General features: G+C 37.1%; 3 protein-coding genes across 7 annotated transcripts in view; 1 reads left to right on the forward strand and 2 right to left on the reverse strand.

The window, feature by feature from the left end:
• LOC107263796 (synaptotagmin 1) overlaps positions 1-8,748 on the forward strand; it is a 14,877-nt gene extending 6,129 nt beyond the window's left edge. For 2 of the 5 annotated variants that reach the window (XM_015731382.2, XM_015731385.2), the window contains exons 2-10: positions 892-1,018; positions 1,132-1,257; positions 1,357-1,502; positions 1,582-1,680; positions 1,742-1,936; positions 2,060-2,236; positions 2,324-2,575; positions 2,651-2,866; positions 3,031-7,705. In XM_015731382.2, coding sequence (XP_015586868.1) covers positions 895-1,018; positions 1,132-1,257; positions 1,357-1,502; positions 1,582-1,680; positions 1,742-1,936; positions 2,060-2,236; positions 2,324-2,575; positions 2,651-2,845 — 1,314 coding nt within the window. In that variant the 5' untranslated portion in view covers positions 892-894 and the 3' untranslated portion in view covers positions 2,846-2,866; positions 3,031-7,705. Of the gene's footprint in view, positions 1-468; positions 492-891; positions 1,019-1,131; positions 1,258-1,356; positions 1,503-1,581; positions 1,681-1,741; positions 1,937-2,059; positions 2,237-2,323; positions 2,576-2,650; positions 2,867-3,030; positions 7,706-8,535 lie in introns of those variants that run through there. The other 3 variants (XM_025081111.1, XM_015731383.2, XM_015731384.2) reach the window with 3 other exon arrangements.
• Positions 8,749-9,711: 963 nt separating this feature from the next.
• On the reverse strand, positions 9,712-13,128 carry LOC107263556 (phospholipase A1 member A). Its single transcript, XM_015730883.2, has 7 exons — positions 12,638-13,128; positions 11,746-12,054; positions 11,082-11,230; positions 10,612-10,866; positions 10,343-10,534; positions 10,084-10,252; positions 9,712-9,978 (listed from the first exon to the last, which is right to left on the reverse strand). Exons 2-7 carry the CDS (start codon positions 11,910-11,912, stop codon positions 9,864-9,866), a joined length of 1,047 nt encoding a protein of 348 aa, XP_015586369.1. The 5' UTR covers positions 11,913-12,054; positions 12,638-13,128; the 3' UTR covers positions 9,712-9,863.
• A 6,228-nt stretch (positions 13,129-19,356) lies between these two features.
• Positions 19,357-21,881, reverse strand: LOC107263821 (vesicular glutamate transporter 1). Its single transcript, XM_025081103.1, has 8 exons — positions 21,808-21,881; positions 21,427-21,650; positions 21,021-21,331; positions 20,781-20,955; positions 20,421-20,713; positions 19,967-20,347; positions 19,669-19,878; positions 19,357-19,599 (listed from the first exon to the last, which is right to left on the reverse strand). Exons 1-8 carry the CDS (start codon positions 21,879-21,881, stop codon positions 19,357-19,359), a joined length of 1,911 nt encoding a protein of 636 aa, XP_024936871.1.
• Between the last annotated feature and the right edge of the window lie 2,372 nt (positions 21,882-24,253).

Raw genomic sequence — 24,253 nt, forward strand, 5'->3', positions numbered from 1 at the left:
GAGAGAGAGAGAGAGAGAGAGAGAGAGAGAGAGAGAGAGAGAGAGAGAGAGAGATGTATATTGTGAATTATCAACTGCTGTCCCCTCAGACCCAGTATCCAAGGCTGTTTTATTCCTTCTTTCTCTCTCTGTTTCAAGGGTTTTCATCCTTTTCTAGTTCTCCTCTCACCTCCTTTTCCCCCTGTTTGTCCCCACGTGCCTGCGACACTCTCCGGTTTCTGATTACGCACATGCCCTCCCACGCATAACGTCGTAACGTCAGCAAAAGCTCAGTGTCAAAACGTCAAGGGAAAGCCAGCGACGTCTACGCGATGCTGGGCGTCCATTATATTGTTAAAAATCGTCCCTTAACACTCGTAACACTGTTCCCATGCGCTTTTAATCTCCAAACGCATGGATTAGCATTATGCGAATGCTCGTAGTGCAGCGATAAGGGTCAGAGGCAGACTGGAAGTTACAAGGGGACTCACTCGCAAAGTTACTCTTGACTAGTAAGGTCCTGGACCGCTCTCGATAGTTATGGATTTAGAATTAAGTGACAATCGATCGTGCCTTTTATTCCATTAGTCTGTACTTTACTATAAAATTGTGTGTTTTATAGTCAGCGCAAATCACTGAATAATCCAATAAACAAGATTCGTTTCACACTTTATTCCAAACTGGTGCAACTATTCACTTTGATCCTGAAGAACCCCTTGCGGGGACAACAATATATATATATATGTGTATATATGTATATAGATCCTTGTTCCGCCTTATCGCTTTATAACATATGTGACTTTGTAGACTCTCGTTCTCGAGCTCTTCAATTCATTTCGTCTGATAATTGTCAAATGACCTGTCTTAAACCAGATTCTTTAATTGTGACGATTATTAATTTTTGTCACGCAGAAGATGCCTGCGATCAATCCAAATGGCAAACCCGATGAGACGGGCCAGGCCGGGACGGATGAATCGACCTTGACTAGTACCGTGGCAGCAAAGACGTCAACGGGCTTGAATGAGGAAATAACAAGTAGTACGTTATAATTAATATATTGCGTAGTGATATTGTATAGTGAATTAATTTTTATTTACATAAGAAGCAAAGTACATTTTTAAATATTTAACTCTATCCGAATCTACGTGCAGCTCTGGTTACGGAGGCCACATCCACCACCACTGTAAAAAGTTTGGGGGCGCAGATCGAGAACACTGCGACCAAAGCCGCAGCGGAAATGGGAATACCGACATGGGGCCTGGTTGCCATTTTAATAGGTAATTGTCATAATTAAAGGTTCCAACGATCCCCGAAGGGATTTTGATACGATTTAATGTAACTTGATTATCCTTATTTAATATAAATATTATTCTTAGCCGTCGGCGTCGTGGTACTCGGTATTTGCTTTTGCTGCATAAGAAGATGCTGCCGCAAGCGGCGTTCGAAGGACGGCAAGAAGGGCCTAAAAGGTGCCGTAGATCTTAAGTCTGTTCAACTATTGGGCAGCACTTATAAGGATAAGGTACGTACAGTTATTCCTTGGTCGCTTGTAGAGATTAGGAGTCTTTCTACACGCGTGGAATCCACTTCGATCTGTGCAGGTTCAGCCGGATATGGAGGAGCTCACTGACAATGCTGAAGAACCTGATGAAGCTGAGAGCAAGCACAGTGAGGTTAAGTTAGGAAAGCTTCAGTACAAGGTACGTATCTGGAACTAAAAGTTACTGAGCTCTTGGATTATATCTCCTTTTTTTATTTCAGCTGGAATATGACTTCAATTCAAACAGTCTGGCTGTGACTGTTATTCAAGCAGAGGAACTTCCAGCTTTGGATATGGGTGGTACTTCCGATCCTTATGTTAAGGTGTACCTTCTCCCTGACAAGAAAAAGAAATTCGAGACCAAAGTGCACAGGAAGACTTTAAATCCTGTTTTCAATGAGACTTTTACCTTCAAGGTATACTGGACATGAAGTTTTTTTTATTAAAAATATATATACAATCTATAAACAATTCGTGCACAATATCGCCATATACTGTTATAGTACGGCGGCGGTTTATTATGAGAAATTTATTTTCAGGGTGTTCCTTACGCCGACGCAATGAACAAGACGCTTGTGTTCGCCATCTTTGACTTCGACAGGTTCTCCAAACACGATCAGATCGGTGAGGTTAAGGTACCACTCTGTCAGGTCGATCTGGCTCAGACAATCGAGGAATGGCGAGAGTTGCAGAGCGTTGAGGGTGAAGGTGGACAGGTGATTGATAATTAACGAATATCTTTAATTTATAAAAATCCAATTAATATTCGTGAACCTTTGTACATTATATTTTATTGTTTACAGGATAACAAGCTTGGCGACATTTGCTTCTCATTGCGGTACGTCCCAACGGCCGGTAAGTTGACAGTGGTTATTCTGGAGGCGAAGAACCTGAAGAAGATGGACGTCGGAGGCCTCTCGGATCCTTACGTTAAGATCGCCCTGATGCAGAACGGAAAGCGACTGAAAAAGAAGAAAACCTCCATTAAGAAATGCACCCTCAATCCTTATTACAACGAATCCTTCACCTTCGAGGTTCCCTTCGAGCAGATACAGGTGGGAAATCGATAAAAAATAATTTCATTAAATTACGTTTACGTAGATGAAAATAACCTTCAACCTTTATTACAGAAAGTGCAACTGGTCGTAACTGTTGTCGACTACGATCGTATTGGAACATCGGAACCTATTGGAAAGGTTGTATTGGGCTATAATGCGAGTGGAACAGAGCTCAGACATTGGTCGGACATGCTGGCATCGCCCAGGCGTCCTATTGCCCAGTGGCACACGCTTAAGGATCCCGAAGACGGCGACAAGAAGGACTAAATTTGTCAAAGTGTCGCAGAGGTAAGCAGAGTCAATGAATACTTCTGTTATCAAAAATAACGGTAAGAAGAATCCATTCCGTTTTTATCACGTGCGTGATACGTTCTGACGTTAAGATTAATTTTTCTTGAGACGTAATTGCTTAACGAGATGTTAACGTGGGACCTTTTACTTTTGACTTTCAGGAGAATGTCGCGTGAAATTTGCGAGAATCGAATGAGAAAAGAGAAAGAAAACAAATACTTAGTAGATATTAATAACCTATGATTAAACTAAATAACAATAAATACGAAACAGAAAGATTTAGTATTAATGATATGTTCTCATGGAGTGTAGTGTCTTGTATATATATATATCTACTATACTTCTCTCTGTAGATCCGTAATGTTTAATGATTTCCAAATGGCGCGTCCTGTTGCGACGACACGGTATTACAAAGCATTGATGATTTGCCGGGTCGACTCGCGAAGTGTTTGTTAACCTAACACGTATCGCATCTTTACGCGTTTTAATTTATTTAGTCATTTTTAATATTTTTTTTTTGTTTCTCCAACGTTCTCCTCTCGACGATCTAATCGCGACGCATCGACTCTCATGATCAGCGCCTTCGTCAACGTAACTGATTTCAATGACGATCCAGGTAGATCAGTCATCGGGACGCGCGATACAATCATTACAATTGGAGTAATGACTGTTTATTATTTTAAATGACGACCGGAGAAAATTTGAAAAAGTATAAAACTTCCCCGATGTAAAGAACTTGTAGATAAATGACAACCTGTTTCCGTGCAAACGGTCAATGCCTTTGTCCGCGGTGTCATCGCCCTCTACAATAATGACTGTAGATCACGTGCTACTTGTACAGGGCGGTCACGTTATTAAAGCAGACCGTCATTCCAGAATCATGAAAATTCGATGATCATCGATGACGATCACAAGCAAGCGTTTTACAAGTGTCTCAGGAAAATATCCGGTTCTTAATTCCGGTCTAATCGTCATCGAGTGCCGATGACTTTTTTTTTCCACTTGACAAAGCTAAAGAATTACCATCGAATCTAAATGACTTCGAATCGTCACACCACAGTTCTCTTCTCTTTTATCTTTTGTTTCGCATAAAATTAACTGGGTGCGAAATCAGTGACGTGAAGATAAAAAAAATAAAATGATTATTGCCATCATTCAATGCCAATTCAATGGTCTGCTTTAAACGATGATGTCCCCCGTAAATCATTGTACACGCGTATATCTATGTATATATGTGTACATGGATACATATATGCATAAGTGTACAAATATTATTAAAAAAAAATGCGTACGTTGTATTGTTATTTGACGTTGGGATATGCTAAGATTCCCTTATTTTTTTTTTGTTTTTCTAACTACAAGGGGCCTATTCGTTCTTAACTGCATTGCCGATCTTAATGACCGATTTAACATTGCGTCACTTCACAAGACGATCGGGAATCGCGATCGGGTGGCCTCGGGTTTCACGATCGTATTCAAATATACATTACTATACGTATAACGTGAGTGCGTAAGCATACGGTATTTTTGATGGAATATAACACGATTCAGCGTCAAATATACTGTAGCAGGTCGACCCGATCCACTTTCATATTTTGTCCAATAGATACGTCCTCCTCTTGAAAGATTTTCGTATTCCCCTCGCGTTCTCCGTTCACGCCGGCGGGATTGATCGGTATGCTTCGGGTCTGTGTAAATAATCCATTTGAATATCTCCAATTATTCATACATTCCACGTTAACCCTCGTTTTACATTTTTATCCTCGAATTTTCAATCATCTCACGACATTTTTCGAGTCCGTTCATAAAGATCGTGTCAGATTTCATAAACTCTTGGCTATCCACTCGTTTGGCCGTACAATATCTGAAATACATACAGGGTTATTCACGACAAACGTATCAACCGAAGTTAGCCTCTCCATTTGATTTCTGCGGTAGAACCACCTTCGGATTATACATTCGTCATGAATAATGACCTTACATACGTGGGTAACTACGGTAGGTAGCAAATGAAAAAAAATTCCTTAAAAAAGAATGTAAATCGTGATTATTCGATTTACATATACCTTGACGTGTCCCGCGTGAAATTTGCCAATGGTATCTGCGCTCTAAATCAAGTCTCGATGTATTGACTATACCCAATTCGAACAAGATATATATTTATTATTAGTATTGTTATTATTATTTTGTACACTAGTGACGTTTCTAACGCTCGTATTTGCTTCGCCTGAACAAAAATTTTTACAGGTCTTCGTGTTTGTCCTGTCCGCATGAATTTCGCAGACTCTTTAATCCATCTTGGATATAGCTGTTCCACGTGTTGTTATCCATATAAAGAAATATACGGGTCTCGAGAATTAGACGATTAATCGTAACGCAAATTGCAGCTTCGGCAATCCTCCGGCATCGTGTACAATTATTGGGTACGTGCAAGAATCAAGTATTGTGAGATTCGAAGGAAAGAAAAGGGACACTGAAGCCGAAGAGAAGACAAAATAGTAAACGAGAATGAAAGAAGATTTTATTTATTAACGTACGTCCTTATAATATCGTATCAATCGGTTGATTAACTTTTTTTTACATTTAATTACCTTTACTCGTGTCATCCTTTTGTGACGTAATTAATCGTGAGCGAATATTGTAAAAAAAAAAATTATTAAACTGTAAAATTCTAGTTGAACTTTCGTCACGTAAATTTCTTCTAATTTTTTGTATCCTCTTTTTCTTTTGTATTTATTTATTCATAAATATATAGATATATTAAATCGGACGCGGAACGAGGAAGAACGATTAATTTGTTTCTCGGCTGATTATACAAACAAACAAAGAAAACGATAATATTACATATAGTAACGTGCAATTTAGAGTATGCTATAACAATTAAATAATGATCGCAGTAGCGTAGTAATCTTATAGAGGATCGTAAGTTTAGCGGACGCAGATTCTAGGAGCTTAGTTTAGTTTAGTCAAGCGATACACGTGTGGTCATTTCGAATTTCCCGGGCGATAGGACCGAACGTAAGACACGTCTCGCAGGTGTGATCGAGTTGGACCTATTAAATAACGTTCGCGATCATCGTCCAAATCGATCAATATCATGGTGGGTACCGCGATCCATATCATTCCCTTAGTTTCAAAATCAAAGCAAATTCCTCACGGGCCACAAGCAACTATCTGCGCAATCGATTGACCTTACTTCGCGCGGGAAATTCGAAATGACCAATTCGCCAGTCACCCTCTTATCGTAACTTTCGGTTCTATCGTTTTCGTCAGGACCAATTATCGTAAATCATTATCGACAGCATGTTGACATCATGTTATACGCAGCATTGTACTTAAAAAATTATAAAAGAAAGAAAATGAGAATTAAAAAAAAAAGGGAAGAACACACCTAAGGAAACACGTAACTGTTGAATTAGTGTGGCGACGATCCCGTCGCGGTGCCGATCGATCGTATCAATGAAACGCTTAATTAGTTAGAAATTTGTGAAAAAAAAAAAAAAGAAAACAGGCAACGATCGACAATGATTAAATGCAAAAGTCATTTTTTTGTCCGTCATATTTTTTTTTTTCGCGAACGTCATTCAATCCATACCTAATTTGCAAAGCACGCAAGCTCCCACAGCTTATCACGAAAGTCGCCAAATCGATGTACGTCCATTGCGAATAGAATGAAACGCCGTTGCATAAAATAGCTTATTAAAAAAAAACAGAATATATATACGATATCAGGAGTAAACGCGTGTACAAATGTACAAGATGTTTCACGTTACACCAAAGCATGCATATACATAAAATATTAATATATATATTATATATATATATAACTATAGTGCCTTTCATTGCTTGGAAAATAATTTGTCTCTAGCCAACAGAAGGCACGTTCAGAACGTATCGATCGGCGCCGCTTTATTTCGAAATATTATTATATTAAAGTTTAGCCAATGCGCGAAGCACCGTACGATTATCGCCATATAGAAGGACTATTAACTATTAGCGTTATTATTGTCATCGTCATTAATCATCACTAGGCACAAGTTCAGATGAGAATGTTATGGACGATCGGAATAGCACCGAAACACTGAAATATACTGTGGTAGTTTGTAGGGTTAAATAGTGATCAGTCGTGCGAGTCGCGTGATGACGTCATGATGTAATGACGTAATGACGACGATTCGAAATAAAGTAACGACAAGTTGTAAAGAAATTGACACAACGTATGGAGGATGCTTCGTGTTTGTTATGATCGTTAGAAACGATCGGAAGGTGGAAAAGGAACAGGAATGTATCTGATGGAACCGAATCATTAGAAACGATGGATAACGAGTGACGTGATGATTATTTCAATAAGGGAGCACGCTCGGAAGACTTTGGCGTTGGGTTAACGTACCGAGGATCATTTTCAGTCATTAATTCACAAATCCATAATACATACACCGCGTGCCTAAAAACCTTGATGCCTGTGGCTTCTTCGTACGAGAGAGCGTCACGCTTTTTAAAGTCATCGGGACCAGGAGTGGACGATGACTTATCATTCGGAGATCATCGTAGCGAAGACCGGGACGAAGAATATCGCTCGCGGATAACGCTTTTCTTTTTTTCTCTCTTTTTTTTTTAAAGATCCCTAGGCCGATCGACATTCTTCGGCTAGAATCGTTCTTGGGTCTTGTAAACGTGACTCGATGATACTCATTGATAACGGCACATGACATTCAAGCGTACGACCCTTTTGAAAAAAAAAAAAAAAAAAAAAAAAAAAAAAAACGTTACACGTCGAACGAACGCGGCAGGACGGTAAAGGACGAATTGCAAAAACGTGAAGGAGCGAAAAAAAAATAATTTCAAATAAAATAGAATTTTCTTTTTGATAACAAAAAAAAAAGAATAGAAAAAGTAACGAACACCCCGACGGTCTACCAACACCATTCTTACGAGCATGCTCTGTTTGAAGCTACTTAAACGTTTCCCTTATGTTTTCGGTAAAATAAAAATGACAAAAAAAAGATAAATCAATAAGACTAATCATTAATCATTTACCTAATGTATAACCGATTGTTAATATTAATTAGCTATCACGACTTGTCTACCGAATCACGAACTGTCCATTAAAACAATGGGAATGACGTAGCACACGAATCATGTAAATAATAAGCGTTTGTAAAGCTTTTACGTTTCGTTCCCCTCTCCCTGGGTTCATCAAAGTTCGTGAATATTTGCATTATTATTATTATTATTATACATAACGATATAAATACATTACATATTTAATATTCATGGCGCTTCGATACGACGATCAACGCGTTTTTTGCACATCACCTATCGTGTCTCGCGCGAGAGCGGAACGACGTCCCGAAAAATTGAAAACGAGCCCTGATAGTAGAAGTGCGGGAATATTTACAGCTTAAGCTTCGCTCGATGTTCGTATGATGGAGTCCCGAAGGTTTTTTGAATTTTGCGATATCGTAAATCGATCGCGCTCAGCTACTTCCGGTGATGCGAACGAGACGTCGTTCTATTTCACGACGGAGCGTGCTATTATATATATATATATATTTAAAATTGGAATATGACGTGCGATTAGTTTTCATGAGAATAGTCCAATCTAACCGTAGTATCTGCGTTCTTTACTGTAAGATATAAGTGAGAAGAAAAATGTTTGTTCCTAGATGCATTACCTATGAAACTCCGTGACGATATTTTCCATGGTCCAGTCATATTGTTCGGGAATCGGATCCTCGTCACGATTCAGCCCGGACGAAGGTTATCGTCATCGTGACGAGATTGAACGATACCGAAGTTTACGGGTCGGACTTATATTTCCCGAAACATGGACTCGAGGAGAAACGTGTAAAATTGACTCAAGTCACATAAAAAAAAAAGGACCCTGAAAAGCCTCCAGCTTACGAGAAAACGAGGATGTATCGACAACTTGTAATCACTCCATTATATAAATATATATATACACGTATGTGTGTATATATATTAATAACGATTATTGCGACAATGTATTGTAAATCCATAGAAGTTATTATTATATCGTAATTATTATGTAATAAATATGGTTGTTAACATACACTGTCGATGTATCTCTTTCTGTGAATCCTTCTTATGCTTTTTTCTTAACCATCAGGTAAGTTCCGTACGAGGTGTGAAAATCGTCGGGAGTTACCAAAACGGCTGTTTCTTCTCAACAATGCAGATTACGTTGGTTTCCGTAAACTGATGAGTTTTATACACAGACATACATAAGTTAAACTGTCCTGCTTTCTTATGAAGAATCAAGAGCAGAAACAACAACGAGATTAAGCAAACGACTAAAGGTGGCGTGGAATACAAGGTACTGCGAAAAAAAAAAGTATATTTTTGTGAGCAGTACCTTTCGTTAGTTCCGAATAGTCCTAATCGAGCTCACGTGGCTCAATGGATGAAGAAGAACAAAAGGTAACACTTGGAGTTAGGTTAGGTTAGGTTTTGTAAATTAAAACAGAAAGGTACGAGGCAAGGTGCGAATTTAGGTTGATAGGGAGAATTAATAAAAAATTGTTGAATAATCATATGACTCTGCTGCTTAGTTGGATCTTGACTTGGTTTGCGAAATAGGAACACTGGCACGTGTTGCGTGCGTAAAGGAGTTACAAAGATCGAGGAGGGGAAAGGAAGAACGTGGGAGTGGATGCAAGCAGGAAAGGAGAGAAGAGAATGAGGGAGCTTGGGCCAGACCCACTGAGCAAGCTCAGCTAATGTGGCGGAAGGTCAAACCCTGACAGCACGGTCTCCAACAGAGTTAGTACCCGCGACACGAAGAAAGGTACCGTGGTATTTGTTGAAAATCTAAGACATAATTTGCAATAGTAAAAATAGAAAAAAAAAACTTTATTAAATAACTCCACGATAGGAAATGAGCGCAACGTGCAATGCAATTTAAGTTAACATGTAATATGCTATAAAAAGTATGACTATTCTATTATAATGTTGATGAGCTGCTTCAGCAAACTTAATACTGGCGGTAGTACGATCGCTTCCTGTTTGTCGTTCGCAATTTTCTTCCTGGAAGACCTCTGGCGTACGGTTTGTGTCCGTTTGTTGACAGATAAAAGATTCCTCGAGCGCTAAATAAATGAAAGACGTTTATTCAAGATACCCATGTGGCATACAAATAATTTGACTGGCACCAATGATCGACGTATCGTGAAACAAAGAAAAGTAAGACTCACGTGTGTGGGGTATACTCGCCCATGATGACGTACTCGTGCTCTTCCGGGCTGCACCATCCTATCAGATACGAAAAGAGATTTCCACATGGTGCAGCCCAGAATCCAACTTTTGTGGTAATCGACTCGATGTAATAAGGCGTCACCTTCGTATGGTCGCAGGACAAAGTTTCTGAAAATTGTAAATTTTTCAATTCATTCGTGTATCCGTTTTTTTTTTGAAAATAGAAACAACATGAGTAAATGAAAAAAAGTTTCTTACGTAGCAAAGAGGCAGTCGCACATCCGGGCTGACTCGATCCACCGTTCACATAAAAATCTGCGTGGCCATTTGGGCCCCACTGACCAAGAATACCAGCACCTGTATGGATCACGTCTACAAAGTGAGCATCTGTCTCATCTAAATCCCTGGACCTATTTCCATTCATATAGAAGAAAATCGTTGGATCCAATCCTGAAAAAATTGTCAATTAGACAAAAAGTTACAATTTTGATTAATGTCTAACTACTTTTTTTTTTCAGTTTTATTACCAGTAATACGACCCAACTTGTCATCTGGTAAGTAATTCGCAACGAGTCCTGCTATATGAGCACCAACGCTATAACCCAGGACGTGTATACTTGCTACTGGTGTCCCACGAGGATGATCTCTCAGGTATCTTACTAGTTGTGCAATGCATTGCGAACAGAAATCAGGACCCCACTGTATCTGCGATAAACATGGCTCCCGTACCAACGAGCCGTAATCGACGATTATTATATTGTAATCGCCTCGAGTAAAGTACGCTGAAAACGAAAGTAGGACAAAGATGATTACAAAGTCCGTATAATAGATATACGCATACGTAACTATTAATAAAATCATTACAAGGTAGATGCGTGTGACACAATCGTCAATCAGTTTCGAAATGAAAAATTATGCTCGATTGAATCGTCCTTGACAGATTTTAATGAAATTCTGTATTTTCCTAATTGACATAAATTTTTCATTTTTTTTTTACCATTTCGTAAGTCCGTACTGGGTGCTAGATTTCTTCCACCACCAAAACCGTGTATGATGATCTTCGTTGGGTTGGACTTATCGAATCTCGAATATTCCAAAGAATCGTATTTCAGTACGTTAAGTAATTCTGGATCTTTTTGGGTTTTTCTGAAAATATTCAATATTTTGAGAAATTTCTTACGACCATTTTATACACGAAAGTTTTTAATAGAAACTGGATCCGCTTATGGTCTATTTGGTGTGTATGCATGCATATGAATGTCTTACATAGATACAAACAACGTATGTATAAACGTATACAAACGTATGTAGAACTATACATATATTCATGCGTGATGGGAATATGGAAGTTTAGGCTTGTGAGGTGCGGTAACGCGTTTATACGCCAAGGAGAAAGGTGGAACCTAGAATTGAGGTCACTTTCAGTAGAAGATGAAATGATCATGATCTTGAAAATAAAAGTTTCGAACTGAAGTCTGTGTTACACAGGGCCAAGAGTGACGGGGATTTAAAAAATATTATTTAAACCTTCATAGAAACTAGTAGTGATAATAATACTTTACTTTTAGTAGAAGATCAAACGATGACGATACTAAAAATTTATTGCACCCGTGAACTTTGATATTAAAAATTATCAGTATCAAAGGGATGAAAATACATACCTGGTGTACAGATAAAATTCTATCTGCGGATGAGGACAAACGAACGGTGGTTTAGCACAGGATGTACTGTTAAAAAGATCCTTCAATGTTTTATTCTGTCCGTTTACGTGCCAGGCGAGCGATAAAGTTATCAAAATGACGATTATCGGGTAACTTTTTCTCTCCATCACCTGCGTTTCTTGACGTCCGCGTCTCTACGTATGTTTCTCGAGCGACTAAGATTTGCAGCAGGTACACAAAGAGAGTCCAGTATGTGCGATATACGCTGATTAGAAATATGCAAAGTGCTGCTCGGATAGTTTCATTGGACTGAAAGAAAATTATTGAGATAAAAGTAGGTGAAGGTTGTCATAGACGATGAATTAATTTCTTTTTTTTTCACTATAAACAATCACATCTATATAACGATCGCTTCTGTTGCATAACCACATACCCTAATAATGAACTATCACTCCATACTGCAATCCACGTTGAAACGCACATCGGATACACCGCGATACCGCAAACAACTTTTGAAACATTTCACACGTGGTTACGGGATCATTTGAGTACTATACCCGGTACAATCATATATTTTCATAAGGTTTGCTTATAGGAGTCGAATCGTGATATCATTGTTAATACATATTAAATTTAATAAAATTATGATTATTATATATCGCATATTTTGAATAAATCCCATGGAATATTTGTAGCGGCAATTATTTGTGAAATTAATAAAAAATATTTTATTTCACTATTCTTCTGATTGGACCCTTCTTTCAACTGTTTTATTAAATTAATTTAGAGATTTAATCGTATTTTTTTTTCACATCGTAAGATTCAATTTCACTCTCACGACTCAACCGACTCGCACCAAGATGTCTGACTATCTTCAACCGATTTTACTTACTGTACTGCAAGACGATGTCGATGGCAGGAAAGTGGTTGTCCCACGACAGTGACCGCCATCTCTCGCACTGGCGGACTGTATGATGATATAATATCGGATCCAACGATGAAAAATCAGTAAAAGTGATTCCCACTTCTTGTCCAGTTGCAGAATGCAGACTCATCGGGATCTACAGAGAATTTAGAAAGTGGTTAACGTACGTTTATATGAGGCACGCACGTGACTGCGTGACGGACTACCGAATGGGTATGTTTATCGTTGCGATTTGTTCCTTGCATGTGCAGTATCGTTCCAGCTGCAAATTATGATTGCCGAATTGCGAAACGATATAGGAAATAGTAGGCGGTATTCCGGAAAATGAAACTATCGCGTAATAGAAAAGTTCACCGCACTGTAAGACTTAAATAATTCTTGTTTATTTATTATGACGGTTCTTTGTACTCGAAATTAATAATTGCTATACTAACATTACTATAATTTTATATAGTTACGATATACGAACCTCGTGTGAGACTGGACGTATAATGACGCGTGTGAAAGTAACTGTGTATAGTGTCAAGGCTGATCGATAAAAAAAAAATTATAAAACTGTACAAGGTGTGCAGAGGAATTAGTATACATATATTTTTTATCATGCGAGACTAATATTATGCGATTCATTGATTTTTTTTTTTATTATGATCGGATAACGAGGGTGGCAATGACGGATAACATGAATGTTGAGAGAGTTTTGAAAAGATTGGCTTACACTTTATTGTCAATAGTCATCAGTATTTCTTGTATCATTACATAATACACTCACGTTACAATATACATACATATTTTACATAATTATTTATGTAATTAATTTTTTTTTAACAAACCAGACGACACCGGCGTGTAACAATAATTTTCATCCTAATTTGCAACTATGGGATACAGAACAGGCGTGTCACTGATGGATAGTCCAGAATCGATGATTCTATACGATGATCGCTAATCTCAATGAAAGTAATGGCAGAGCGACATGCGAATAATGACGAATAAATTGACGTTTCGAAAATTTTAATAATTAAATTTCACGCATCGACGCTACTCGTTTTATATATCTTTGGAGATTCTCGCGTTTTTATTATTATTTTCTTTTTATTATTCAGGAAAATCCCACTCTCACGTGTGCGTTAATTCAATATACCGTTATAACAGTGAACTCATTCTTTTTCTAATAATTCTCAGTTTTGCTAAGTTTGTCATTAGCTAAATTGCTACACACCCAGCTTTTCAAAGATTCAAATTATTCATAGTTTTCACATGAAAATACGTATCGACGTAACTTTTATTCACCATACAGTGTTGCACCGAACGAGAGGGTAAATATACATATATGTATATACGTATTGTACCATACAGTTTATATTTGTTTCAAGAATATTATAATGCATATATATACATATATGTATATATATTTGCAAAAGATATCACACTGAACATCGAGAGAATGCGTAGTGTTTTGATATCGTTGATTTTTTTGACTCGCTGATACTTTCTTTTTCATAAACTATCGTAACTCAAAATACCGTCTCGCGTCGGCGCACAGTTGGATCGTAAAATGCGAAATATCTAAAATCACAACGCAAGTTCATTCATAGGTTATCGAAGATCTTAAGTTCGACATATTCAATGATGATACCTAATGACAAGCCATTGAAAGCTTATTGCAATAACATTCATATAATTTAAAATATGGGGCCATTTTTTTTTGACTGCGAATAAGGCAGACATTATCGTCTGACCAAACGATTTTTACCATTTTCAAAGGTCTGTGGGAATTTTTGGAATATTTGAATTTCAAAAAATTAAAAATGTACATTAGATCCGACGGAAGACTTTGAGAATCTTTGGAAAAATAATTGTCTGTAATTCGTATAGAATAAATAGTGAAAGTTGAAAATCGTGTTTGAATTTATTTTGAAAAATGAGGAAAACCATCGACGCTTTGAAAATTATAAAAATCGTTTCGCTTTTCGATCTCGTATATATATATACATTAATACATTAATGAACGTATGTATATATAGCGTATTTATATGTATATTATATATATAATATACTTTTCGATTTCGCTAGTTTATTGTCCTTACAACATATTACTTTCATTCGTTTAATTACTTTCTTTATTATTGTCGATATATTAATTGATACACTTTCGTAAATATATATTTGCTCGGATTCTTCCTTGAATCAACGATTATTCGTTTCTTTTATATATACGTTCGAAAATGTACAGGTAATTACATCTACGAATGTGTTTTTATATATATTTATATGTATAATATATAATATATACATACCGATTGATATATGTATATAAGATATATATTTTCGAAAATGGTTCGTTTAATATAGTAAATACTTTCTTCCGTTGCGAATTTTCATTATTGTTAGATGGCGAAAGGATACTTTTACCAGAAAATTTGAAACAAAAATTCATTGTCTCCGGAAATTCATCTCGGGGCAAAGAGAGTTGAAAAATAACATTGAAAACTGGATATTAATGAGACAGTTGCGTGTATAGTGAAAATTAAATTTGACGAAAGGATTTAAATCATAATTTTTGTGATTCCTGCCTATCGTTCCACATTTAAAAATATTGTCCCAGCAAGAATTTCTTTTGAAAATCGTTATTCTACCCGAATACTAAAAAAATTATTTCACATAAATTATACTAAACACTTTGATAATTATGCACTTAATTTTCAAATCTAACAATAAACTATTGTTCGATGGATGACAAATTCTGCTTACTATATATGGCATAACATCAACACTTAATTCGATTTAAATTTCTTAATTTGCGTTCAAGTATCGCAAGTCAATTTTTTTTTGAGATTCCCGCATTTCCCGCAATTATTTTTGAGTACGTCCCACCAATCCAATCTTCATAGATCTTTTTCAAAAGACGATAATACTTTTCATAGATCACAATACAAGTAGTCGTTGAAATTTCAAATTCAAAAAAAAAATTCGAAAAGCATCGCACTTTCTACCTACAGAAAGCACCTTCGTCTATTTATATTTTCCTAAATATGAACAAAAAATATCTAAAGTACCCTAGTATACAAGTAACATACATAAATACTTTAAAAATTCCACAACCATGCGTTTCCTTCGAAACTTGCCCGTGCATCAAAAAACATGTAAGTATCATCATAGTATACATACAAGTATGTACATAATTAAATATAAAAAACATAGCTCTAAAAATGACAAAAAAAAAGTTCAATACTTGCCCTCGACTCGTTACTCTCTAAATAGCTTAAACTTCTAATCTGCGCGCGCATAAAATTCTCCTACTATAAAGCTAATAATAATTACAATGTTATACGGGGTGTCTTATTAAACGCAAGGAACGGTATTGCGTGTAATTACTGTTGAGCATATATCTCGTTTACGCTATTTTCCAAAAAAAATGTTGCAGACCGCGTTCCTCGTCTTCCGCCACACCCCGCAGACATTTTTTTATTGTCGTAAATTATTATTGTAGTTATTACAAATACATCAATATTATTGTTCGAACAGCATTAGAACTTAGCCTACATATCTGTATAATGAGTATATGATCAATAGAACATTTCGAGTTCGATCCATTTTGGTTTGTCCGTGAATAATAACATTAGGCCAGTCACTACTCCAATATAATAATAAATATATACCCTTTGCGTAATATTTATCCTGTACGTATGAAGACGAGTCACGATTACGTCGAATAATGAAAAAAAAAAAAAAAAAAATCAAAAAGTCAAGAAAACCCTATAAACAGTTAAAAAATTACATCTGTCAATGAATTTGGATCTATACGTCATATAAACACATACGATAGTATATCACTCCATAAGGAGTTACGGCGATTGGGTTATACGTTTCTTATGACAATACGTAATCACGACTCGCCTTGAATTACCTGTCGAATATTGCCTGCAACTTCGTAACAACGTAACGTTAACGTATTATAAATAGACAACAAAATAAAACTAGCGATAAACAGTAACCTAATATATATATATATATATATTGCTGGCATTAAAATAAAATTATATAGATAATAATTACAATAACAGCATTAAATATTAATATGCGACACATAAAGAATATACCCCCCCGATAAAAAATTGACTGTATCACGATTAAAGAAAAGTGACTTGGATTCTTTTTTGTTCTTCATGAAAATATACGACTTTGCAACAATCTGGATCATTGCTCACGATAATAGGTACGTACGTCAATAAAATATTGCAATTACCAAATTCAACACATGTAATAGTTATAGCTAGTACACAGTGTCGGCAAAACATTATTGTCGGCCTTAATTATTATATATTAAATACGAGAATTTCCGCGATTACTTTTCGTCAGTTAGAAGAAATTTGAAATTTTTTCACGATCCATATCAAATTTTAAAAAAAAAAAAAAAAAAAATAGAAAAATTCATAGAGGCATATAAATTTCTGACAAGCAACAATGCTCCAATTCTTCTAATCACAATATTTTGTCACGCGTTAATTATTATTTTAATACTGGCTATGCGCGTACGTAGTATACAGCACGATAGACTTAATACGTGAGTTTGACATTGACGATCGCGTGTATCAGTAATAATATAATAGATATATATATGTACACATATATATATATTAATTCATTTATAATTCCATGTGTATATTAAGAATCTCATTATATAGATTTTATAATAATGATAATAATAATCGTTTGTTAATTCCCCCCCCCCCTCCTTCTCACTCTCTCCCTATCATCCGTAATTCTCCTCTACCGTCCTTCGTCCGTTTAAAAGGTCTCGCGTAAATTGACTAAATTTTCGTGACTCACGAGCATCAACGTAAATAGTAGCTGCACGATAAATTACACAATAAATATTTCCGTCACGAATTTCAAAATTCTCGTACTAAATCGCTATTGCGCGATGTTAGTTTATCGGAAAAAATCCATGCCAGTCGTTGGCGCCTTAGTTGCCTGGAAGCAATTGTTTCTTTTTTTTTTTACTGACGTTTCTTGGACTCTTTCAATATTGTCAGCCGATGCGACGAGGCATGCAATGTTGTTTAGAGATTATTTATTATTATATGTATGTATGTATATCGTCTTCTAAAGTTCTTACTTCATCTGGATAAATCTGCTTTTACTTTCATCGAATAGGCTTTACATTTACAATACTAATACTTTCATTACGTTTTTTTTTTTCTTTGTATCACTTTCGCGTCCAAGCAGCCTCCTTACCTACTGGACCTTTTGGTGCATTTTAAATTATCCCGTACCCAAGTATAGATGCGCTCGCACGTTATCACGTATCACATTGAGGTCACTAATAATTTTGATATTCTCATATTTTCATTGATTTCCATTTTTCCCTTATCAATATTCGAATTGGATTGCTGACCTGATAATCTCGTTAGTGCAATATCTAGTATCAATTTTCCTTTTTTTTTACCCACTTGTATTTTTCGAATATTCCTCACGTCATTTTGACGCCTCTTTTTATCTTTTTTTATTTCCCTCATCTAATGACCAATTGTATTGTTTCTCTTTGCTTCTCTTTTTCTCTTCTTTAACATATTCTTTATTGCTATGTTCCTTCTAACGTCGCGATCCGATTTGTCGATTCCTTCTTTATGACAAAAAGATACCTAAAAGTCTCAGCCAATAACGCCGAGTGGACAGCGAGTAGCGCAAATCACGCGCAACCATCCAGCATAATCTGGATGTTCTTAATAATAATTATTATTATTGTCCCGGGCGTTTTGGAAATTTATTGTCAATAACGACCCGTTATTACTTTCCGGATGAATATATATAGGTATTACTTTTCTTTCTTTATTATCGTAACTTTTTTCCTTTTTTTTCGAAAGAAAAATAATTTTCGTACCGTTTTTTCAAAAGATTGCCGATCGATCGTTTACGTAATTTAATCATCGTACGAGATACGTCGTTATTGTCATTTGTGTTACCGCACGACTTCAGTTACCTGGTTCAAAATGGGAATGACACTCCCGGCTTCGACTTTTCTGGAATGTGAAAGTGCAAAAAGCAGAGAAATGCATAATTAACACTGCACGGAGAAAGTTATGCCGTTTCAGAGAAATTCTCTTTGACGCAATTGCGTTCTGCTTATAGTCGATAGCTTTGCATCCTGTTAACCTTAATTATTCCCCGCGCAGACTAATTACGTTAATTCCATGTATAAAAATATAACCAATTAGTTGTAACCAATGACTAGGGAACCAATTGTTGTCAGTTCCCACATAACAATTAGAGTGCGTATCGCGTTCATTACACTACTGGTCTCATTCTTCCTTACAGAGAGATCCGGCACTATTTCCTGCTCTCTTAGGTATTATTGTCGTACAGAGAGAAACAATTTCCAGAATCGTGCAAGATAACGGAATCAAAATTATTAAGATTTCTTTGTCATCAGTTACCTTTACCTGTCGCTCACTCTCTCGGTAGTCTACCGTAAAGTATCAGTAAATATATATACACTATATAGAAAACGAATTGAAAACTGATACAAAATTGTATATTCGAAGGAGGTTCGCGAAAATATTTCCATAAAGTAACGCATTGGAGGATCCAAATATATTGTTGATTGGTCCGTTTTGATCTTGTACGATAATGGAGCACGTACCACTTACCTCGTTAAATCGGATCTAACGATCTGATGATCTAACTTAATCCCATTGCTGATTCTGCATGACGTCATGCGCATAGTCGTCCATCGCTGGCGGCTGAACTAAAGAAGCATTGATGTCGCTCGCAAATGGATTCGTCGAATGGAATGCATTATTTGAATTGTTCTCCGTGGATCCATAATTAATGACCTGGCCTTTATCTTGCTGAGATTGTAGATAGTTATTTGCTGATTGTGAGTACTCATTCTGGTCATTGGTACTTTCTCCAAGAGACGGTTGCTTCTGTAAGAACAAATGGGTTTGAAAAAGATTTAAAAAGAAAAAGGAAAAAAAAAATAAGACGAGGCTTACAATAAATTCGGACTGAGCAGTCATTGGCGGTGGTGGTATGGGAGGTTTGCTTTGGCCCAGGTGGGTAAGAGGGTTCCAACGTTTTTGTTCTTCCAAGCTGGGATCAGCCCACGGTTGCAGTTCTCCGGAACAAAATATTGCGTAGAAGGTGACACCGAAGAAATGCACACAAGCCGCCATGATGAAAACATTTCTCCAGCTGTATACGTCCTGTTTAAGTTAGAACGGATATCATAAGAGCATTGAACTTCTTGCACGTGGAAGGATGAACCGTTAGATAAAAATGTTCGAACAGTACCTCGTTCTTGGTAATGTTGTCCACGAAGAAAGGTACAAGAACTCCAGCAATGGTGCCAACTCCATTGGACATGCCCATCAGGATACTAGCGTATCTTGGTGCGATGTCCAAGTGGTTAACATTGAAACCGGAAATGGCAAAACCACTGCACGCGACGCCGATGGCTAGTGCAACTGTAGCAGCAGTTCCGTTCTTATTCACAGTAGCATGGGCTACAACCAGGAAGAATATTGCCTCCATTCCGAATCCGCCACAATTGAAAAGCTTTCTAACGTTGGTGGTTGACAAGATACCACGTTTCCTCAGGTAATCGGCTAGCATTCCACCGCATGGTACGATAGTGGTCATTAGCAAGTGTGGTAACGATCCAATGACCCCTGTCTGTAACGATGATCTTGTTAGGAATTTTAACTTGAATGAACTTTTGAAAAATTATTTAAAACCATTTTCGTACCTCGACGAGTGGCATATTAAATGACTGGTACATGAATTTTGGTTGATAGAGTACCAACAAATAGAAATTCCATGAACGACAAAAGTTAGCGACAATAATTGCGTAGACTGGCATGGACGTGAAGAACTTGCGCCAGGGTGTAGTGTAAAAAGTGGGCATAGGCATCTGGGCCTGACTCGTTCCAAGAGAATCTTCTATGTATCTCAATTCTCGTGCAGAGATACACGGATGCTTCGATGGTTTTTCAAATGCCAACCATAGCCAAAATCCATACCAGATGAGACCGCAGACCCCTGAATCGATTGGATGAAAAAATTAGTTCCGGCAACACGAAGTCATTGAAGTAGCTATTGGGCTTACCGTAGAAATAAAATGACGCTGTCCAGCCGAACCAAGTACTGAGACAACCAGAAAGAGGCATTCCTATAACGACAGCTGCATACGATCCACAAAATGCAAGTGTTGCCAACCGTGATCTTTCCAGAGGTGGTGCCCAATATTTCCATATACCGTGACACGCCGGATACGTTACGCCCTGATTAGACAAAGAAAATATAATTTTCATAGCACGTAATCATTATCAAATAATCGTTAGCTTACCTCGGCTAGACCTTTGCAGACTTGCACGCATACGGCTAGTGCTGGACTGGTTATCATGGCTCCAGGTACTAGGAGATTTAAGAAGCATGAAGCTGCTATGGCTGCACCGAATATCTTGTTCGCAGGATATAAGGACGCCAGGAAGCCACCTGGTACCTGGGTAACGAAGTAGCCCCAAAAGAATGACGAGCTTAGGGTACTTTCCGCTTCTATTGTCCAATTTAATTTAACGCTTCCATTTCCTGTAGAATTTTGCATTGACAGCCATGCCATACCCATGTTGCACCTCATTCCAAATGAAATGACGAACCCTATAAAAATGTTTTTTTTCCTAATTTTCGTAATTCTCGTAAAAACATATTGTTTTCAAATTGTTTTTAGGCATCGTCCTAAATTTTCGACTGACCTAAGCAAGCTAGCACTGCAATGGTATATCTTTTTGACAGACATGGACACTCAGGCATGCAGTAAGTGTCGATATGACGTAACGGAGGTCTTTCCGGTTCCGGAAGAGATTCGAATGAACTCTGCGCACTGTACCCTCTCTCATCTTCGAATCCTTTGTTATCTCTAATTCCTTCATTAGGAGGCAATTCAAATTCTTCGTACCCCGTATTGCTTCGTTTCAGTCTATAATGATAAATTCCAAAAGATTCTTATGTAATTTCATACATAACGTTTCACGGTACCTTCGTTATAACGAAAGCCACGACCCTTCTCGAAAAAGTATTAATTAATCATATTGTATAAAGAAATTTATACATATATAACTAAGCATATAACTTACCCCGCGAGTTTCTGCGAGGCTTTAGACTTGATCGAATCAAAAGCCACGAGACCCGCCGTCGCGAATCTGGACATTTTCCAATTATTGGGGTTGCTTCAGGGCTTCTATGGTTGCTGTTAACCTGCAGCCCCTAAAAAATTTCACCCTCTGCATTGCTAATACTTGTAACGTCACAGGTACACAGCATCCCGGATCGTTATGGACCCACGTTTTTTTTTTTCCACATTTTCAAGAAACCGATCGCTACCCTACCAAGGACCACAAGTAATCCTCCACCTTGTTTTACGGACGAAATAAGGGTAGTAACTGCCGAGAAGAAAACTGCCAAGACTATTTTTCCGATATCCCCGACGCACCGGGAGAAAACCAGTTCGAATCCCATACATCCCCCTAAAACCTACTGTGACGGTAGTATACTAGGGCGAGGGCAGGGTAGCAGTGTTTATTTGGAGTGGCGGCCTCTCTACCCTTAATCCGTGAACTCTCGAGGGAAAATCTTTAGGGGTTGAAAAGGGAGATTCATATCCTGTCGACTTCCGACTTCAACTTCCAAAGTATTGGATCACTTTTTCTTTGCGTCCCTTTTCACGGATATCGTTTTCTCTCTTTTTATGCACTTTTCCTGCATACAGATAAAGAAACGTGCATGGGAATGAATTCAATGCGAGGGTAATCGATTATTCGATAGGAGTTTTACGTGCAAGATGTGAATTATCGGACTGAAAAATGTTAGTACCCAAAAACGGAAATTAGGTCAATAAATTTTTTTTTCGAACATTAACGTAAATGTGTAATGTATCGGAGAACTTTCATTTTTTATACATTTTTATACAATTTTAGTTACAAATAAATTAATATCATTTTCTTGGGGTTTGACTATAAAGTGCTAGACATGCGGTTTAATTTTTTTTCAGGGAATATTAAAATAGCACGTGTCGAAGAAAAGGCAGAAAATGTACAGCACGTGTTAACAAAGGGTGGATCTGGGGAGTTGCAGGGGATTGCTGAATCAAGTTAATGGACACCGTTGAGCCGTTGGGGTGGAAATTTAGTGCATTAAGATATTAGACCGTTAATGGCCGTTGATCTTTTTATCTTTTTTCCCCTCGTTTAACGATAACTCAATATTCCTGTTTTTATACAATTTTTCGTATAAAAAGTCTTTTTCTTCTGTGATGTATAAATAAACGAATTATTAGATACAACCGCATTTTGCAAATACAATTATATTACTTGCTACGTAAAATGATTGTAACAACGGTTCTTCGACTATATTGCTTAAAAAGAAAATTAAAGAGAAACGAATTAATTCATTTTTTTTAACACAATATATAGATAGAACAAATGTCGACCTTGAAGACTTGTTATATATTTTAATTAATTTTCGTACTAATTTCATGTACTTGGGATAATTTGATACAGAAACTTACGATGTTCCAAGAACAAAAAAATATTCGACAAACCAAGAACATTATTATTATATTCCAAATTTGGGAAAAGCAGAATTGAACAATCGGCGTATTAATATTGCGTGAAAGCTCGACCCAGCTAACAAATTCATCCACATAAAGAACCGCACAAACAGTTGGATCGATCAAGGTCCGACCCAAAATCCAAAAAAAGCAGGTCGCATTGGATACACAGCCGAGTGCACACAATCGATAACGAAGATAAACCGCACAAAACTTCCACATGGATAAAAGCCTCTGAAAAAGTTGGAGAATTTTTAACCGCAGAGATCAGTAACGTCAAATTTAAGTATACTTTAATTCCAGTATTTTATCATATCACTGTTTTACAAAATAATATAAAAACAAATGACCCACTGTCCATTACTTCGAATGCGTTTTTTAAGAATTGCAATAATACAAAAAAAAATTATTCACTCACCAATAATTAAGTCCAGATAGGGATACGAGCGGTGCGGGTTCGAAAGCGCGGGGTACGCGACGAAGAACGTCGTCGACGTCGGGACGTCGGGACGTTGTTGGGTTCGTAAATTCGCATTCGGAGTTGGGCGCCAGCGCAAGTCTTAGCCTCGCTGTGATTGGCGGAATAGCTCGACGCATCGATATCACTGTCCAATCCTCAAAGAGTTAAGCTCGGTCGAGGGTAAAATGGGTGGAGCTTCAGGAACCGATACGTATTTGCCATAAAGTGACAATTGCAATAACAGTAACATGAATAAATACAAAAAAAAAAGTATATCCCCATGTTAGACTCAGATTGAAGAATTGGGGGCTTTGAATATTTTTACTAAAGAAACGTACATAATATTTCGTATATATTTATTGGGACGTAATTTGCTTATTATTTTCGTATATTTTAAAGATTCCAAATAATATCTTGTCACTGTCAATTGCTTGTCATTTTGAAGTTTGACAGCTGTCAAAACTTGACACTGCCTTATATTATGATGGAGAGAGCATCGTACAGCATAGAAGAA

The sequence above is a fragment of the Cephus cinctus genome, unplaced genomic scaffold (assembly GCF_000341935.2).
Source record: "Cephus cinctus unplaced genomic scaffold, Ccin1 Ccin1_scaffold0160, whole genome shotgun sequence".
In the NCBI taxonomy this organism is placed as follows: Eukaryota; Metazoa; Arthropoda; class Insecta; order Hymenoptera; family Cephidae; genus Cephus; species Cephus cinctus.

What these genes read in the sequence shown, in the direction of transcription:
- LOC107263556 (XM_015730883.2), bottom strand. Translation starts at nt 11,912, where the DNA reads ATGGAGAGAAAAAGTTACCCGATAATCGTCATTTTGATAACTTTATCG. An exon ending in CAGTACGGACTTACGAAATG is followed by an intron (nt 10,867 to 11,081) that starts GTAAAAAAAAAA and finishes TTTCGTTTTCAG; the next exon opens with CGTACTTTACTCGAGGCGAT. An exon ending in GGCGAGTATACCCCACACAC is followed by an intron (nt 9,979 to 10,083) that starts GTGAGTCTTACT and finishes TCATTTATTTAG; the next exon opens with CGCTCGAGGAATCTTTTATC.
- LOC107263821 (XM_025081103.1), bottom strand. Translation starts at nt 21,881, where the DNA reads ATGTCCAGATTCGCGACGGCGGGTCTCGTGGCTTTTGATTCGATCAAG. An exon ending in GCCTCGCAGAAACTCGCGGG is followed by an intron (nt 21,651 to 21,807) that starts GTAAGTTATATG and finishes TTATCATTATAG; the next exon opens with ACTGAAACGAAGCAATACGG. An exon ending in TTAATATGCCACTCGTCGAG is followed by an intron (nt 20,348 to 20,420) that starts GTACGAAAATGG and finishes TCATCGTTACAG; the next exon opens with ACAGGGGTCATTGGATCGTT.